Genomic DNA, 18,762 nt, shown 5'->3' with positions numbered 1-18,762 from the left:
GCTTGCTATGTCAGTTCAGAGGGCGGTTAAGAGTCAACAACATTGCTTTGGGTCTGGGGTCACATACAGGCCAGACTGGGTAAGGACAGCAGGTTTCCTTCCCTAAAGGGAAGTGAACCAGTTGGCTTTTTACAACAATCTGATAGCTTCATGGTCACCTTTACTGATAATAGCTTTTTACTCCAGATTTGTTTAACTGAATTTAAATTTCCTAGCTACCATAATGGGATTTGGTATGTTTTGTTCCCTGTTTGTACAAAAGTTTCATATTATATAGCCAAAAGGCTATAGCAACACACAATTACTTTCTTGTTCCTTGAGGGATACATGTAAACACTTCAAAGTGTGGTCATTGAGCTGGTGGACACTCTTGTTCTGTCACATATTCACACTGGACATATTTACACAGAATCGGTTCATTTTGGGGTTTTTGATGACTTTCTCTGAATCAAGTCAGCATAATAGGGAAGAAAGAAAAACAGTTTGTATTGCAGCCTGCTTTCATGGCTGTTGATGCTTTATCAACATTTACTGACAAATGTCGAATGAAGGAACATTTTTGCAATTCCTCATGTCTCGATTTCTGGGCCAAGTGATTTGGTGCAGTGCACCGACTCGTAAATTACTACTTTATAGTGCATGCTGCCTGAGCACCACAATCCTGCATAAAATGTACGAGGGAACAAAAATGTTGCTTTCTGAGTGATAGCAAATGACTTGCTGCAATAAATGACTTGCCCAAGTGGATATACAAAGTCAAAAACTTAAAAATTGACATCTGTTGCAGCCAAAGTCTGACTATTGCATCAATGATTGGTGTCTGTGGTTTGATGACACAGAGCGAAAAAAAGTTATCTTTGACTATGGCAGATATCTATTTTATCAACCTCACTCATGCAATTTGTTAATAGATTTACCAAGAATGAATGAAGCATCTTCTGTCATTGCATTGCAGATCTTTAAGGTAGCTCATCACCACCTTCACAAGGGCAATTAGGGATGGGCAATAAATGCTGGTCTGGCCAGCGACGCCCACATCCCATGAATGAATAAAAATAAATTATAAGTCCAATGATATTACCTGTGTTTTGCTTATCTAGAATTTATGAAAAGTTCTGTGTTTACTATACATTACACTTTAAAAGACTCTACCACAAGAAATCAGCTTTGCTATTGGGTTCTTGGCAAATCTAAACCAAACAAACACACTTCACCACTATCCCATTGCTTCAGAAACTTCTACCCCCACGTCCTCCAACACACCATAGGCAATGTTACAGCTTACTGATTATTTATATCCAGGTTCATTTTTATATATAAATATATATAATATACACAAATTTATTTTATTTACACACATACACAGCTAGATATCTCTCTACATGTATAGATAAATACACAGATATATTTCTCTCTCTCTCTATACCAGCTCTACAAATCTAGTAATCCAAATCCAAGATCATAAAATGTAAGGCACATTTTTTTAAGAATCCTCCCTGAACCTTCAATCCTGTCAGTTTATCCCAGCACGTCAATCGTCTGCCAATGGTGTAGGTTTGCGTTATTGGGATTGGTTGTGTTTTTTTTTAAAAGCATGTATTTCAAGTCAAGCAACATCTCAAGTGGATGTTTTTGCAGAAAGTGCTCATTGACCAACCTTATCCGCCAGATGACCCAGTCAAACCTGATGAATCGCGACTTCTAATAGAAGCCTGAATGTGAGGGTCAAAGCTAGAGTGGGATTTGACCTTATGCAGAGTGAAGTTCTGTTTTGCTGTACCTGTACCACTGGGCAGATAACCAGATACTTGCTGGTGTGTTCATCACAATGCTTTTCCTTTAGTCTTGGATGTAGCCCACTCAGTAATATTTCTCATGTTATCACTTGAGACACATTGAAAGGGATCAAGTCTATTGTTGTACCAGCCTCTAGGGGGCAAATTATCTTCTGGTTTTACCCCTTCTCCCAGTGTTTGTCAGTGTTTTAAAAGATGTCGTTGTCATAGTGACATCTCTTCATAGGACATTTTTTTTACCGTCTGTTGTACACAGAAGTCAGCAGTTACTTTGTTGCACTTCTGATAGCCCACATTTCTGCAAATGTTTTTATTTTTACTATGAAGGAGTATAAAAACTGCATTGATAAAGATTGTACTGCAGTAAAAGCATCACCTACTGTAGTATGAACATTGCCCAAAATGTTGGGCTTGCTGACCAGGAATTATGCTGCCTGAAAATTAGGCAAAGTCATTTCTCAAAAAGCAGTTTTATTAACATTATTTTAAACCAACCTTTGCCTTTGGAGGGCTCATCCAGTACTCCACATCAGCTGAGGTCATGTTGCTAGGTAAAATGACAGGGTCATTTTGAAGTGACAAACAGGAAGGAGTACATTCTGCACCTGAAAGAGACAAAACATTATTTTAAAGTGAGAATCTACTGATCTCTGTGCTATCCTGATTTCTGTATTTTTTTGTCTGTAATTCCTTTGATGCTGGGAGATAGGAGCAGCATGTATTGAAGAATGGTTAAAATCAAATGGTGTGAGATTGTGCTTTGCTATATTAGCACACTAATGGTTAACATCCGACTGCTATTTTAACAAAGGTGCTAACCTGTGTATTTTTAGCAGTCTCAAGCAATTGCGAAAATTCTAGCAAGAGGTTTCTCTAACAGACACAATGCACCTGTATGTAAACAACACAAGTTGCAATGTTAGCCCAAAAGCTGCTTTGAGTGAGCATGCAGAAGGATTTTAACAAGCAAGAAGAACTGCAGAGGGAACTCTAAAATATTTTCATATTTTCCAAGGTAGTCGTCTAAAAAGGAGTATATGTATCTTTATGTGGAACTGCTAATAATGGTTGACTTAGTAGGTTGTAGCTTTATGACTAGGCTAACTACAGACTCAAAAAGAGCACGTTCTCAGGTGGTTCCTATTAAATTGCTCCCTATTTAAAATCCTACACCTTATCTAGCATGACTACCTTGCAGGAATTACTGAGTTCAATTATGTAAGAGAACTGAATTAGCAGCAACAGGGAAACAGTTATTAACCTCAGCACACTGTTTCAACTGTGCCTGTCAATTCATCACCTTCACATAGACCGACTCAGTAAATTTTTTAGCCTGTGCCCGATGATGTATTTGACACTCAGAAAACAAATAAATTCAGCAAAAGTGAATAGAAAACTATTCATCCTAATTCTTTATAACTTCTTGTTTTGAAAGAGTCAGAGGCTCTTTCTGTCTCTTTTAAGAGCTCCAAGTAGATGCTCTAATCAGATAAAGTGGCTACTCCATGCTTTGTGTTCCAATCTTGTAGGGTTTGCAACCCAAACCTGAAACATGGTCAGTTTGTGATGGTGCTGGGGCCAGCTCAAAGCAGCTGTGCTAACATTAGTAGAGAGTGTGTCAGTGAACTTGGCTTGTCAATGTATCTGTTTAACTCTATTCTTCCACATCACCGGGCTCAGTCACATTAAGGAATCCTGTCCTGCAAAGATGTCATTAAGTTTAATACCGATAATAAAATAATAATTAAAAAAGGGGGAAAAGAAAATGAGAGAAAAAGGAATCTTAATTCTTTGACTTTTAAAACAAAGTGATGGTATTCACACTTCCTCAATCAATGTTGCATACAATATGTATTTTGGTTTATTCTGCATATTTTAATGTAAAAATAATTTTAAAAGAGCACACATTTTGGATCCATTCATTATTTTCTTCCTATAGCAACATCTGTAATAAATTTCTGCAAGGCAGACTGTTGCAATGGAATTCCTTCACGCACTCACAGCACATACTACATTCCATGGAGCCCAGCAGTTCCATAATTGATGGGGCAAAGCTATTTAAGCACTATGGATAGCTCCACAATCCCTAACTCAGATACTAATCTGTCAGTCTGTCTCTCTCTATCTCTCTCTCTCCTCCTTTCTGCTTAACTAATCAGACATCAGTCATGCCTGAATAAACAGCATAGACAGGGTGCCCTCAAACTCACCACTGTATTTTATACTAATTAATTTCAAACCTTTAGAGAATATGTCCTCCAATGACTTGAGCATCCAATGATCAAGGCGGCTCCATTGGGGCCGCATGTTTAACAGGGCAGGGTGCCATTTATTTCAGAATTTACAGCTTGTATGGTGCTTTTTGCTTAAGCAAACCAGAGTCTGTAACAGGCTTTTTTTAAATATATATATCGCACCCAGAGTGCAGACAGAGCTTAAGAGTAGGCAATAAACACAGATTCACCCATCTGAAAGCCTACAGAGGCCAACAGCTGCATTTGCAGCAGTAGAACACATTTATAGTTGCATTCAAAAGCTCGGAAATTAGATTTTAGTTATTGAAGCAAAACTTTTTAAAAAAAAGAAGTTTTGATCTATAATGAAAGGTTGCTCCAAGGTCAGGATGTGGAAGGTCCTGTTATGAACTGGTCAAAGGTCAGCATAGTGACTTTGTACTCAAGCTCTTGTATGCTCATAGTGGGAGGTATGTTGTGGAGGTAGGTGATTATAAAGTGCCAATAAACCAGATTAGAATTCACTGCCACCTTCAGACCTCTTCTCACTCAAGCAATATTATAACAGCAGAGGCAGGCACTGACTTTTAGCTCTACTTATGATGACTGGAATTCCTCAAGTCTTGTTTCAATTTGACTATTTTTTTTCAAATAATAAATTTTATGCAACTTGACACTAAACTCAATGGTATTTCTGGCCATTCCTGTTGTACTTTAAAAACTTCAAACTCAGCCCTGACCTCTCTGTACTCACTGATTTTTTTTTTAAAAAGCAATGTTTCATCAGAAAATTACTGGTTGACAGATTTTCAATTTTCTTAAATTAGGTCAAAGGTTTATTTGGAAAGGAATGCTGCAACTTTAATACGTGGCAAAGTACAGGAAATCTGGAGAGAAAATTTTCGTTTACAATTACCAAGGGTCAATGTATTTTTTTTGCATTGTTCTCGCTGCACTCTGTAATTAAGCAATACTTCTGGAGATAATTTTTGAAATAAAATAGAATGTATCATGTAATCAGAAATAAAATTTCAGCAACTGTTAATATTTATTTTCCCAGATTGAGGCAGGGCAAGGTACTATGATACACAAAATGTTACCTGGGAAACACTATGTGGAAAACAGTCACACAATGTGATTTTCCTTGGAGTGGCCAATTAATGGCCAGAGGACGCACTCACCATCCAATTGAGGACAGTGGGCAGGCTCTTGAAGCTGGAGGGTCAATCAGAGAGCTTCCAGCTTGAAAGGTGCAGCAGACTGTAATGGAATGTAATGTAAGGGAGAGGGTGCTTCAAAATGTAGGCACCCTGTCTCACTTTTTAAAATTTAAATAAAAAATTGGCTTTTGCAGCCAGGCCACCACTGTGGGGGGGGGGGGGGGGGGAACGTCCTCCACAGGGCTGCCTGTGGCTCCAGCCACACCTGGATCTGTCACTGGGTGGCCATCTCCAGGCAGTTAAACTGGCCTCTGATGCCTGTGGGAACCTGGAGGCTGACTGCAAAATCCCAGTTGGCCTCCTTTAATTGGCCTTATGTGGCCCTTACTGAGTTGGATCGATTATTCACCACATGTGGTCAGATAGCCCTGCTGCGTTTCCCTCCCCACTCCTCCGATCCTGCCTCTGTGAAATTGGACGGAATTGAGCCAGGCAACTGCTTTGCAGGCCGGCGGCACTATTTTTTGTGCCCATCTGCCTCCGATCCTGGTCCCCACGGAGGCTAAAAATCAAGCCCTTGATCTGTTCTTTTGTATGCCCTCTTTTCTCAATGGAAAGTATTTCGTCCCTTTCAACTAGTCTCTGCCTGATAACCTAATGAGGTTGGGGATCTGCCACATGAGGATTTGCAGGCACAAACTGTTATAACCCTGTCTATGGTGCAGTGCATGGTAATGCCAATATGCTATGCCATTATGCCACCTCAGTGTTATTTAACGTTGAAAAACCATGAGTTGTGATCTTCATAAAACTTATTTAGCATAATAAATTAATACATTTCAGAGCTCAATAAATTCCAGTATCAATAGAATTTAGAATACTGTTGCTTTCACCAACCCTCCCCCGCTCCCCCACCCCTGCAACCCTTCTCTTAAAGGTGTTGATTCTGACTGGACTATGGTTCTGGGGCATTAAGCAGCCTCTATTGTTACTATTTTATATGTGCAACTAAACTGTGGACTCAGAAATGGACAGCTGTTTTGATGGACTTCCAGGATAAGTCCACTGGAGGTCCTCTGGAACAGTTGTAAAGTCGGGCAGGTCATATCCTGGCATCGTGCTACTTTCTGAGATGATCCTGAGGGGAACAGAGTCTTTGGACACCCTTACAATGCCATTGATGTAAGGGGTGGTCATGAAATGGCGATTTGGTAGGTCATAAATTTCACAAATTCCTAGGTCCTCAGGTGGGACCTGAGTATGATTGACACGAGGAGGCCTGGTGTCAGCAGGTGTGCCTGCCTGATCCAACAAAAGTGAGGGTTAGTTGAAGGTCCAACCCCTAGGATCAGGTTGATGCAGTCCCTTTTTTAAGTTGGGTGGGGGGGGGAGTTGGCTGTGGGTGCACCCAGATTACAATTTCAGGGGAGGGGCACTCCTCAAACCCTCTTCAAATCCACCCCTCTCACCCCAGGCAGTCAGCAACCACTAATGTTTCTAGGGTCTTTTAATGGATATTGCCATTGATGCACCCCAAACTGCTGAAGGCCCACTCATGCAGACTCTGCCCCCTGATCCTACAGGATCAGTGGCCAGAAACTGCGATCAGAGTTTCACAGTTGGTGTGAACCCTAAGTAACTACTGACATGTCTAGGCCAATAAGCTAGGGCAGGCGTCCATGTAGATTTCTCAAAATGAATAACTCTACAGTAAACAGAAGCACCACACTAAGCATTGTGTTAACCCAATAAGCCATCGAGAGAGCTTACAATTTTGATACTTTCAGTGGGCAAAGCTTGAAAAATTATATTGCAATGAAAAAAATGCAATACTTTTAATGGGAAGCTAGATAAACATATGAGGGAGAAAATAATAAAAGGTTACGCTGATAAGGTTAGATGAAGAGGAGTGGGATGAGGCCTGCGTGGAGCATAAATATTAGCATGGATTAGTTGGGCTGAATGGTCTGTTTCTCTACTGTTAATTCTATGGAAATCTATGTAATTAACTCCTGAATCTGAAAATCATCTTAACACCATTCCTTCATTGTGTTACCTATGCTGTAGCCATCTTTGCAGGTCAGTCTAATTTGACTGTTGAGACGATGAGGCTGAGGGCAATCCCCTTTCATTGAGCTGCAGACCTGTAATGAGCCATTCCATGTTCCATCCTTCCTACAGCGAATCAAGTTATTGATGGGTTCCTAGAAAACATTACATGGGCACATCCTTAATGATCTATATTCAGTGACATGAATCCTATGATGTCTAAATTGGCACCTGGCCCAGCAGTACATGTCTGACAATAAACCAATAGTAATCATGTAGTTTTGCACTCAAGCTGCTTTCATTATGGTACAGGTTTGAGTTTTACTATTTTACTGTGCTTCGTGCAGGGACGTCCATGCTTTGGTCTTCAGAGGTTACAGGACTTCAAGGTGTCTACCAGCGAGCCAGTGGGAAGATTTATAATTTAAATGCTTGTTCCCGTTTATTTCCATCTGTCTTAAGTTGCTGATACTGATTGGCCACAGTGTTCTGATTTGGGGTTGATCCACCAAAAGACAATAGAGTTGCCAAGACAATTCTGCCCAAACCTCCAGTTCCACAACATTCAAAACAGGAGACAGCAGCAAATAAGAAATATAAGTTGTGAAGACCAGGTGAGAAAGAAGTCTAGGGTTCCCTTTCAGCCTTCACGTGGTCTTGCACCGTGTTTTTAGCTCCCCCTTGATGAATCCTTGTTCACCGCTTTCCAATTATAAGGCAAAGAAACCAGCACAAACAGGCTTTCTTAGGTCTAAAGAAGAAAAGTTGAAATTTAGTAAACTTAAACTCTAATTCGGTTGACGCCTACGGATACATGACGCACCCACGCTAGCATGCATACGCGATACACACATGCAAATAGAGACAGAAGAGAGCAGAAGAAAAATAAAGTGAAAACGTTTGAGGCAATATCTGAAGAGTTGTTGTTACGGTCATTCAAGCTCACTGTAGAGTCCTTGATTGTAGATAGCTCTTGCTTTTCGTTGGGGCCCAGTATTCTTCTTAAACCTTGTTCGCTGTTGGAGACGTTTCTCTCTTGGGGTTCATGTGTCTTCAGTGGATTCAGAAGCTTGTGAGAAAGAGATGGGAGCAGACAGGAGAGAGATCTTCTCAGCTCAGGATCAAACAGACTTTCTGCCCAAACTGTTGGTACAAATTCAAAAAACTCAGGTTGCCGAGCAGGTTAGTCATGTGACTAGCTGGTTTGACCATGTCTGTTTGTGTATTCGGCCATCTTAGCAGTCAACTTGGAATATGAGCTCCCCCACTTTCAACGTCTGGCGATCAAAAGCCCATTGTGGGTTGAATGTATCAGGGAATGGCTGCTTTGACCTTCCAAACACTGTCTGTTAATATGCAAATATCTTTTCTAGCCATGGCTGATCTGTTCAACAAGTCCTTTCTTCACTCCAGTAACAGTTTAAAATCAATGTTCATGACAAAATTAATGTGCCTCATTCTTGGCAGGTGGGGGTCTAGCATGACAAAGCACAGGAAAAAAAAATTGAATTGTACTAGGCTTCAAGGGCGAGGCTGTAGTGTCTCAGGAGCCACATTAGGAAGACCTAAGCCAGCGTCGAGGGCCCCCATCACAAACTCTACTCCCTCATCACTGATTCCACTGTATCTGCTTCAAGCCAAGTGTTTGCAACCTCACCATCTTTTTTGACCCTGAGCTGAACTTCTGATCACCATATTCTCTCCATCACTATGACCGCCTACTGCCATGATCATAACTGTTCATTTCTGCCCTGCCTCAGACTGTCTGCTTTTGAAACCCTCATCCATGTGTTACAATCAGTGAGATGGTTAAAGTTAGAATATGAAATATGAGCCCCCAGACTAATTTAAAGAATTATACGACATGATTTCATGTTTTAAGACTTTTATTCTGACAACTAAACTGAGAAAAACCCCCATTAACTAACTAGTACTTTGTAAGTAGCTGATACCCCAGATTACAAAGAAAGGTATTTTCTTCACTTATTAAAAGAGTTGAAACCCTCATACCACATTTATATGTTGCACAGTCCTCTTTGATGGTGAAATCTTTGTAGTTAAAAGTCCAAATCTCCTCCCAGTTGCAATGGGGTGGATCTCCCAGACCTTCCTGAAAGTCCATGTCCCCTTTGCTTACTTCTCCAAGCACTTTCAACCTGGACATCCATGAATAAGGCAATTTCCAGTGATCCTGTTGGGCTTTTATTTCTCCGCGTACCTCAACTTTCAAAATGGGTTCAAGTCTTCGCAGACTTTCACTGTATCGGTATTATCTGAAAGCAGGTGTTCCCTCTCTCTCCCTTGAGGCTGTCACCACTGGTTTCCTTTGTTGCAGCCTGTTTGCCTTCAAAAAATCTGTTAAATTTATCTAGAATTAAACATCAGTAGCTGATTTTCCTTTTCCATTATGCAAAGTCCAGAAGTCTGGTTTCAGCACCGTCACCTGGGTCTTCCCAGGTGTAAACAGCTGCCTGGTACATTTCGATCTTCAGAATCACTGATTCTTTGTTTATGATCCGAAAGTCTGGGAGGGTGAAGCCCATTATTCTTCATGTGCTATGCCCCTACAGTTTCTGTTTTTCAAAAAGCTCTTTGATCTGTGTTCTCTGTTGTCCTGGTAACCAAGATTTCATTCTTGTGCTTCGGATGTAAGGTCACCTGACTTCTCAGACTCCGTTTTCAAGTTTTTTTAAATCACAGTTTTTAAAACATAACTATGTTACAAAGTCCAATGTTCATAACACATGTTTTGTATCACCTTCAGAGTTGGCTATTTCAATGCTCTCCTGGCTGGTCTCCCATCCTCTACCCTCCATAAGCATCAGCTCATCCACAACTTTGCTGCCGATATCCTAACCCATACAAAGACTGGTTCACCTGTCATCCCTGTGATCACTGACCTGCATTGGTTCGTGGTCCCCCAATTTAAAATTCTGATTCTCAAGTTCAAATCCCTCATGACCTTGCTCCTATCTCTATAACCACCTTCAACCTCACAACTCTCCACAAACTCTAATTCCTCCGACTCTGGTCTCTTCTACTTTTCCCACTCCCTTTACCCCACCACTGATGTTATGCCTTCAGCCATCTATGGCTTAAGCTCTGGAACAGCCTCCCTCTAACTCTCTCTCTATCTACTTCCCTTTCCTCCTTTAAGACCCTGCTTAAAACTTATCTCTTTGATCAAGGGTTTGGTCACCCCCCCCCCCTCCCTCCCACCCATATATCTCCCTCTTTGGCTTGATAAATTTTATCTGATTATGCTTCTCTGAAGTGCCTTGTGGCATTTTCTACGTTAAAAGCTCTGAGTGAAAATTGTTTTTACAGTACTTCAATCTATGGGCACAAATATTTTCCTGAACACCCATTTTGCCATTCTTAGTCTTATATACTACATGTATATTACTGTGATGACAGATAATGTTACAAGCAGATCTCCCAAGGCATTCCTCGTAGAGAGTCAGATTACACAGAAGGATCGACTCTGACTGCCTTCACTTGACGTTAGCAGGGCAGCCATGGCCTCAAAATGGATTTGGTGGCCTTCCTGCCCGGCTCTGCTGCAGGCTCCATTTTGAAAGGTCCTACTACTGGGTGCCCAAAGCTTTGCCTGTTTCATGCAATAGTCCCTTTTAATATGAAAATTGAGGCCCTGTGATGTAAATAGGACCCTGATTGCCATCTTTGCCATGAACTTGTTGGAGCCTGTGCACCAGTTCCACGGTTGATAGAACTGAGGTGTCCTGTTAAAGGTAACTTTTTTGGGCTGGATTTTACGTCGGGCAGCTGGGAACTGGCCACCGACGTAAATGTCGGTGGCGAACCCGCTGCAACCTAGCCTGGGGATCTGTCCCGCATTTTACGGGTCCCTGGGCTTTAATTGTTCCAAGGCGGGACTTCCACCTGCTTGAGGGAGGAAGTCCCGCCTCACTAAGCTGCCGGCCAACCATTGGGCCGGCAGCTCATAGTCCCACCATGCCGCCGGGAGTGGTGGCCACTGCTGGGACTGCAGCCCAGCCGAGGACATGGAGCCAGGACTGCAGGTAAGTTGGGATTGCCTCGCTGGGTTAATCGATCAGGCCCCGGCGAGGCAAGGGTGGTCATTTGGGGGGGGAGGGGCGTGTTGGGTCCTGGGGGTGGTTGGGGAAGCAGGGGAGGGCCTCAATCGGGCACCTTGTGCCCGACTGTCAGGGGCTCCCTCCCCGGGTTGCGGAGAGGCTGACAACTCTCACTGGGCAGCCTTTCCCGTCTCTAGGACGCTTGCCACGAGTAAAATCCCTGTGGAGGCGGACGAAGGTCTTTAAGTGGACGTTAATTGGCCACTTAAGGGCCTTAATTGGCCTGGGGTGGGTGGCCTGTATTTCGCTCCCCCTCGCCCGTCGTAAAGTGGGGCGGAGGTGGGAGTGGGTCGGGAAGGCCTCCCGGAGCCTCCTGCTCAATTTGACGCCACCCCTCTACCACTATCTGGCTCGTTGGGGTGGCGTAAAATTCCTGCTTTTTTGTCGGACCTATAAACGCAGATATACTCTTCCAGGGCTCACAAAAATATTCTGGGCTGCAGCATCCCAAGACTGCAGTTTGCCTGCCAGATTTCAATGAGGCTGGGAGCATTAAGTGACTGGCTTTCTTTATTTTTAAAAGACTGTTCTGCATCTTAACAAAGTGTGACATCCAGACACACAGATGTAATGTTAAAATATACTGCAGATCTTTCTTGTTTTTTTTAATCTTACGATTCAGCACTTTTAATGCAAAGCTCTGTGAAAATGAAGCAAACAGCGAAATCTGAGTGCCTGAATTTCTGCTATGTGCTCCCAGGTAGAGTTCTGCGCTGGGAGAACTAAATCGTAAAATTTACCTCATAGTGTTGTCTAAGATGTCACTTCCGTCCACTGGAAATAAAATCATCCCACTGATTGGTCCGTCTTCATTGCCATTGAGAAAAACATTGGAAATCATCGAAAGCCTAAAAAGGCTTGGAATTTCCTAATATAGGAAAACCCCCATTAACCACATCTCCATTAACTGGTGTCCGTCTGTACAGAAAACTGTTTGCACTGCACATTAGAAAGTCTCAGACAGTGATGTGAGTCAGTCTGCTGAGAGAAACCCTCATAAAACAGAACAAAAATCCTTGTAAAGATTTTTGTGAGGCAAAATTAGTGAGTAAGTTTTCCTTGTACTAAACAGGCGGCAATATTTCTCCTTTAGAGTTTTCCTGCTTGAAAGCTAATTTTCGAACTTTCCACACATAAAGCATTTGTAATCCTCATTACTTACAGTCTGATTGTTGGCATCACTGCAGTTTATCCAGCAAGCGCTGTCGAACTGGAAGCCATTTGTGCACTGGTAAAACCCATGAAATTTTGCTGGGACTGCCTCACACATAACTGGAACGCACACTCCCTGCTGCCAGCTTCCATCCTCTGTGCACCTTGTTTTGAAGTTCCTCCTTTAAAATTAAGAACTGAAATTAGAAACGGAATATATTGGAAGAGTTAGCTATGTCAAAATCTCTGCTAAAACCCAGAACTAAGGAGTTTTCGGAAACTTGTAAAGGAGATCTTGGTGCACTTGCTTCAGCGTTTCCTCACAGAATAACACATAACAGTACCTTTATCCTACTTTTAACACATCCTGAAGCTCTTCATATGCTGGAGGTGCAGGGAAGCAGAGAAGGGGCAGGAGAGATCATACACCAGCAAGGGAGATGGTAGCATAGTGGTAATGTCACTGAACTAGTAATCCAGAGAGCCAGACTAATGCCCTGGCACCACAGGTTCAAATCCTGCCACGGCAGCTGGTGGAATTAAATTCAATTAATTAGTTTCAGTTAATTAATTAAAATCTGAAATTGAAAGCTAAGCTCAGCAATGGTGCCATGAAGATATCATTGATTGTTGTAAAAATACATCTGGTTCACTAATGCCCTTTCGGAAAGGAAATCTGTCCTTACCTGGTCTGGCCTACATGTAACTCCAGACCCACAGTAATGGGACTCTTAACTGCCCTCTGAAATGGCCTAGCAAGCCACTCAGTTGTCAAGGGCAATTAGAGATGGGAAACAAATGCTGGCCTTGCCAGAGATGCTTGCATCCCATGAAAGAATTATTTTTTTAAAAAAGGAAGTGTTTGGGGAGGTGACTGAAAACCTTTTATTGGAACTTTTAAAGAGGGTTATTGACAGTGTAGAGAGATGTAGTAAGGCTGAGAAGCTTAGGAAGAGAATTGCAGAGTGCAGAACAGAGCTGCCACCAATGCAGAGGAAAGGGGGAAGCAAACAATAGGCCAGTGTCAGAGGGTGTTGGGTTTGAGCTGAGACCTACGTTGCAAATCTAGGCTGGAAAAAAAGTGAAGGATTAAGAAGTTCTTGGAAAAAAATCCATTCAATGAGGAGACCACCGCAAGTCTGGTTTTCCACATAATGAGGATGCAGGTCTCCAAGATTAAATTACAACCTTTTCCCTTCAAACTGTTTACATTTGTGAATAACATGCACTATGGACCTTCGTATTTATTACCAGCATTTTAAAGTTTGAACATAAATAGAAGGAATGTCCACAATGATTGTAAGGTTTCAAATTGAATGATTTAAATTGACACTTATGCTTTCTGTGGACAAAATATTTCAATACTGTACTTCTGGTTTCCTAACTGCAGCAAAAATATAGTTACATATTTCACAGCAGGATATAAATAACTGAATCAAATTACAGTCCTAAAGCAGAATCTTTAGTGAATTAAGAGGTTAGTTGATATTATGGAAGTATTATGTCAAGGTTACAGTGTTGTCTATTAGTATATAATACTACTTTCACATAGTCTGAGTTGTACTGTTCTAACATTTCATTTGTTTGTCTTTAATGGTACAGTTTAAGTTGTTTTTATTGTTTTTATTTTAAAATGGTATTTATGTCATTTATGCAATGGTTCCAGCTCCCCCTTAAAATCTGGCAAACATGCTCAGGATTGTTCCCTTTCTTATCAAATCTAATCAGCATGGATCTTGACAGTAAGTGGACCTGCCTGACAAGTGTATGATTGGTCATCCCAGACAGTGTGTTCCCAAAGGGCAGTTGTTGGATAATGAGCATTATTGATTTTGTTAAAAATGCATTTCAATGTACCAAAGGTAGTTAAAATTACATTCAGCCCATTTCTTTTAAATCCTGTTGAGTTAGCTGCTTGATATTTTAACTCGCTTTCTGTCATTTTTCCTATGTCTGGCTATGAGAGTGGGCGAAGGACCCAACTGCCTTGCCTCTACCACTAATAGTTCGCTACAAGGAGGTGCTGATGGAATGATTCTGTCTGAGTTCATAAGTAAAAGTATTTTCCTCGCTGTGGAGAAACATTATCTTCTGTGCCAGAATGGCTGAGTTTAGAAACTTGCACTGTGGGGAAAATCCACATCCTATTAACTCCACCCCATTGGACAGAAAATGAGACCTCCAATACAATGGGTAACTCTGTCACCTATAGGTGCTTTTACATTTATATTTTCTGTATTTTGCCTTGTGGGAGAGCAATATCCATCCACAGGTCCCACGGGGTGACATTGCTGCAATTGGCAAGATCCTTGAACTGCCGAAACGCAAGTGTAAGGTAAGTGGGGGGAGCCCTTGGGAAAGCAATGTCCACTCAACAGCTCCTTACATTTCTACTGATATAACTGGCTCACGTATTTCTACATCGGAATTATGGAGCCATGCAAATCTAAACCCAGTGAAGCAGCATGTTCACATACTTGCAACCAGGATAACGATAGTTACAAATGTAAAAAAATACTTAGAATTTCAATCTTAGCAGAAATGGGGAAATAAATGTAAGTTTAATTCTTCCGAGATGTGTTTCACAAGAACATAAGAATTAGGAGCAGGAGTAGGCCATTCGGCCCCTCAAGCCTGCCCCACCATTCAATAAGATCATGGCTGATCTACCCCAGACCTCAACTCCTCTTTCGTGTCAGCTTCTCATAGCCCTCAACTCCCCGATATTTCAAAAATCTATCTACCTCCTCTTTAAATACTTAGTGATCCAGCCTCCACAACTCACTGGGGTAGAGAATTCCAGACATTCACTAGCCTCCTGAGAGAAGAAATTCCTTCGCATCTCAGTTTTAAATGAGTGTCCCCTTATTCTGTAACTATGTCCCCTAGTTCGAGATTCCCCCACCAGTGGAAACATATGCTCAACATCTACCCTGTCAAGTCCCCTCAGAATCTTGTATGTTTCAATAAGATCACCCCTCATTCTTCTAAACTCTAATGAATAAAGGCCTAACCTGTTTAACCGTTGTTTATAAATCAACCCCTTCATCCCCGGAATCAGCCTAGTGAATCTCTTTTGAACTGTCTCCAATTCCAGTATATCCTTTCTTAAATATGGGGACCAAAACTGTACACAGTACTCCAGGTGCAGCCTCATCAACACCCTGTACAGTTGTAACAAGACTCCCCTATTTTAAACTCTAGCCCCTTAGTAATAAAGGCCAAAATTCCATTTGCCTTCTTAATTACTTGCTGCTTCTGCATGCTAACTTTTTGTGTTTAATGCACAAGAACACCCAGATCCCTCTGTGCTGCACTTTTTTGAAGTCTCTCTCCATTTAAATAATAGTCTGCCTTTTGATTCTTCCTACCAAAGTGCATGACCTCACACTTTCCTACATTAAACTCCATCTGCCAAGTTTTTGCCCACTCACTCAACCTATCTATATCCCCTTGCAGATTCCTTATGTCCTCATCACAATATGCCCTCCCACCTATTTTTGTATCATCAGCAAATTTGGATAAATTACACTCTGCCCCCTCCTCCAAGTCATTAATATAGATAGTAAATAATTTAAGCCCTAGGACTGATCCTTGTGGCACTTCACTAGTTACGTCTTTCCAACCTGAAACAAACCCATTAATCCCAACTCGCCATCTTCTATGAATTAACCAATCCTCGATCCATGCTCATACATTACCCCCAATACCGTGAACTCCTATATTGTGTAATAATCTTTTATGTGGCACCTTATCAAATGCCTTCTGGAAATCTAAATACACTACATTTACCGGTTCCCCTTTATCAACTCTGCTTGTTATATCCTCAAAGAAAATTTGTCAAACATGATTTCCCTTTCACAAAACCATGTTGACTCTGCAGCAGAGGGTCTGCCTGGACTCGAAGAAAAGTTCATGATGGTTTTCTCCAAGTCCAAGCATTATTTTTCACCAAAGCTGCCTGCACAAATGTATTAGAAGTATATTTTTTTTATTCATGCATGGGATGTGGGCATCGCTGGCTAGGCCAGCATTTATTGCCCATCCCTAATTTCCCTTCAGAAGGTGGTGGTGAGCTGCCTTCTTAAACTGCTGCAGTCCATGTCGGGTAGATACACCCACAGTGCTGTTAGGAAGGGAGTTCCAGGATTTTGACCCAGCGACAGTGAAGGAACAGCGATATAGTTCCAAGTCAGGATGGTATGTAGCTCGGAGGGGAACTTGCAGGTGTTGGTGTTCCCATGCATCGGCTGCCCTTGTCCTTCCAGGTGGTAGAACTCGTAGGTTTGGAAGGTGCTGTCCAAGGAACCTTGGTTCTTTGCTGCAGTGATCTTGTAGATGGTACACACTGCTGCCACTGCGTGTCGGTGATGGAGGGAGTGAATGTTTGTGGATGGTGTGCCAATTAAGCGGGCTGCTTTGTCCTGTGCTTTCCCTCCCACTCTCCCACTTTTTATTTTACACTTTAACAAGTATTCAGATTGAAGTAACTTATATTTAAAAATAGTTCTTTCCTATCCACTGCATTATTTCCAGAAGAATTAGGGGCGGCACAGTGGCGCAGTGGTTAGCACCGCAGCCTCACAGCTCCAGCGACCCGGGTTCAATTCTGGGTACTGCCTGTGTGGAGTTTGCAAGTTCTCCCTGTGTCTGCGTGGGTTTCCTCCGGGTGCTCCGGTTTCCTCCCACAAGCCAAAAGACTTGCAGGTTGATAGGTAAATTGGCCATTATAAATTGCCCTTAGTATAGATAGGGGAATATAGGGACAGGTGAGGATGTGGTAGGAATATAGGATTAGTATAAATGGGTCATTAATGGTCGGCACAGACTCGGTGGGTCGAAGGGCCTGTTTCAGTGCTGTATCTCTCTAATTTCTGTTTTGTAAGTTCTATGTATTTCTATGCCTTCCTAACTGGAGAAGGTACATGCCGTAGGGAAATAAAGAGGGGTAAAATCCTTTACTGCAGACAGAGAGCAAATTTGTTCAAAAAAACCTGATTTATATTTCATACTGAAAAAGGGTTTTATTGTGATGTTACTGACCGAGGGAGGAATGTTGGCCAGCGCGTAAAGGGATCTCTCTGTTCTTCAAATGGTCGGAGTAATTCCACAATCCTGTACTTTTAGGGCTTGGATAAGGCTGCAACATTGTAGACTGCTTTTCCCTTTGACTGTGGCTCCCACTTGCATCATGGAATTACCCAGTTATCATGCTAAAGTCCACCTAAATGGAATTGTCAGGTTAGGCCCTTGGTTGGAACACCTCAGCTGAAGGGGAAATTTATATTGGGTTTGAGTGTGACCTTTCTGATCAATTCCTTTCCACACACACAACAGATGTCGAGAAAATAATACTTCATAATGAGCGCAAAAGACAATTGGTATTAATTTTAGATAATATCGAATGCCATAGCCACAGACTAAGGGGATGGAGAAAGAGCCTTTCAAGCCAATGGGGAAAGAAAAGGAATTCCTCACCTTGTTTTTTTAAAATTTAAGACAATCTATCAGTTTATTTTACTTGCATGCATTTAATTAAATATGCATGAGGTTTCAGAAATGCTCACTGTGCCTAAAAGTCAGTCAGCGCTAACCAGCTGACATCAGTTGGTCAGCTCCCTAAGGATTCATTTCTCTCCATTATGCAGCAAAACTATTAGCAAACAGAATTAATTTTGATATTTGAAGAAGGGAAACAAGAGTTTTTCTTCAACGTTGACAGAGAAAGAATCTGTGCTCAGTTACTGGTTGTGAATTGTGAAACATGTTGTTCATTGCTGCTTATTGTAGCTTGACATATGCAACAAGCTAGCAGTGCTTCTCAGTCTAGTGGCTGATATTAATTAAAACACAATTTAGCATCAAAGAAGTTATTGCTGATAGCACATGCCAAATAAGGTAACATCATTGGAGTCTGGTATCTAGCTGCCAAAAACAGTGCGATTTCTCTGTACATGTTTTTAACATTACGGCACTGGGCATTACGTTAGCATGCAAGCAAATGTTTTTCTACATTCTTGTGGAGAAACTTTAAAAGAAAACCCTAATTATTTGTTAGTTCATAACTCTGACACCTTTAACCAATTTCTAAGCTTGCTTTCTGATGTAAATAGTATCATGGGGATCTGCTTTGTAGGTATAAAGAAAATAATAGAATCATGCAATTGGCCTCAATCCCACGAGGGTATAAAGTTGGTCTTGCACTACCACACAAAACTAGCAATAGTGAGTCAGCAGTCCATTTTGGCACTCC

General features: G+C 41.7%; 1 protein-coding gene across 1 annotated transcript in view; it reads right to left on the bottom strand.

The window, feature by feature from the left end:
* Positions 1-18,762, bottom strand: part of pappaa (pregnancy-associated plasma protein A, pappalysin 1a) — a 316,273-nt gene that overhangs the window by 90,853 nt on the left and 206,658 nt on the right. Inside the window, exons 17-19 of the mRNA XM_068012691.1 lie at positions 12,520-12,691; positions 7,247-7,394; positions 2,292-2,401 (exon numbers count right to left, since the gene is read on the bottom strand). Coding sequence (XP_067868792.1) covers positions 2,292-2,401; positions 7,247-7,394; positions 12,520-12,691 — 430 coding nt within the window. The remainder of the gene's footprint in view (positions 1-2,291; positions 2,402-7,246; positions 7,395-12,519; positions 12,692-18,762) is intronic.

This window comes from Heterodontus francisci, chromosome 32 (assembly GCF_036365525.1).
Source record: "Heterodontus francisci isolate sHetFra1 chromosome 32, sHetFra1.hap1, whole genome shotgun sequence".
Taxonomy (NCBI): Eukaryota; Metazoa; Chordata; class Chondrichthyes; order Heterodontiformes; family Heterodontidae; genus Heterodontus; species Heterodontus francisci.
This window is presented reverse-complemented; position numbering and strand designations above follow the sequence as displayed.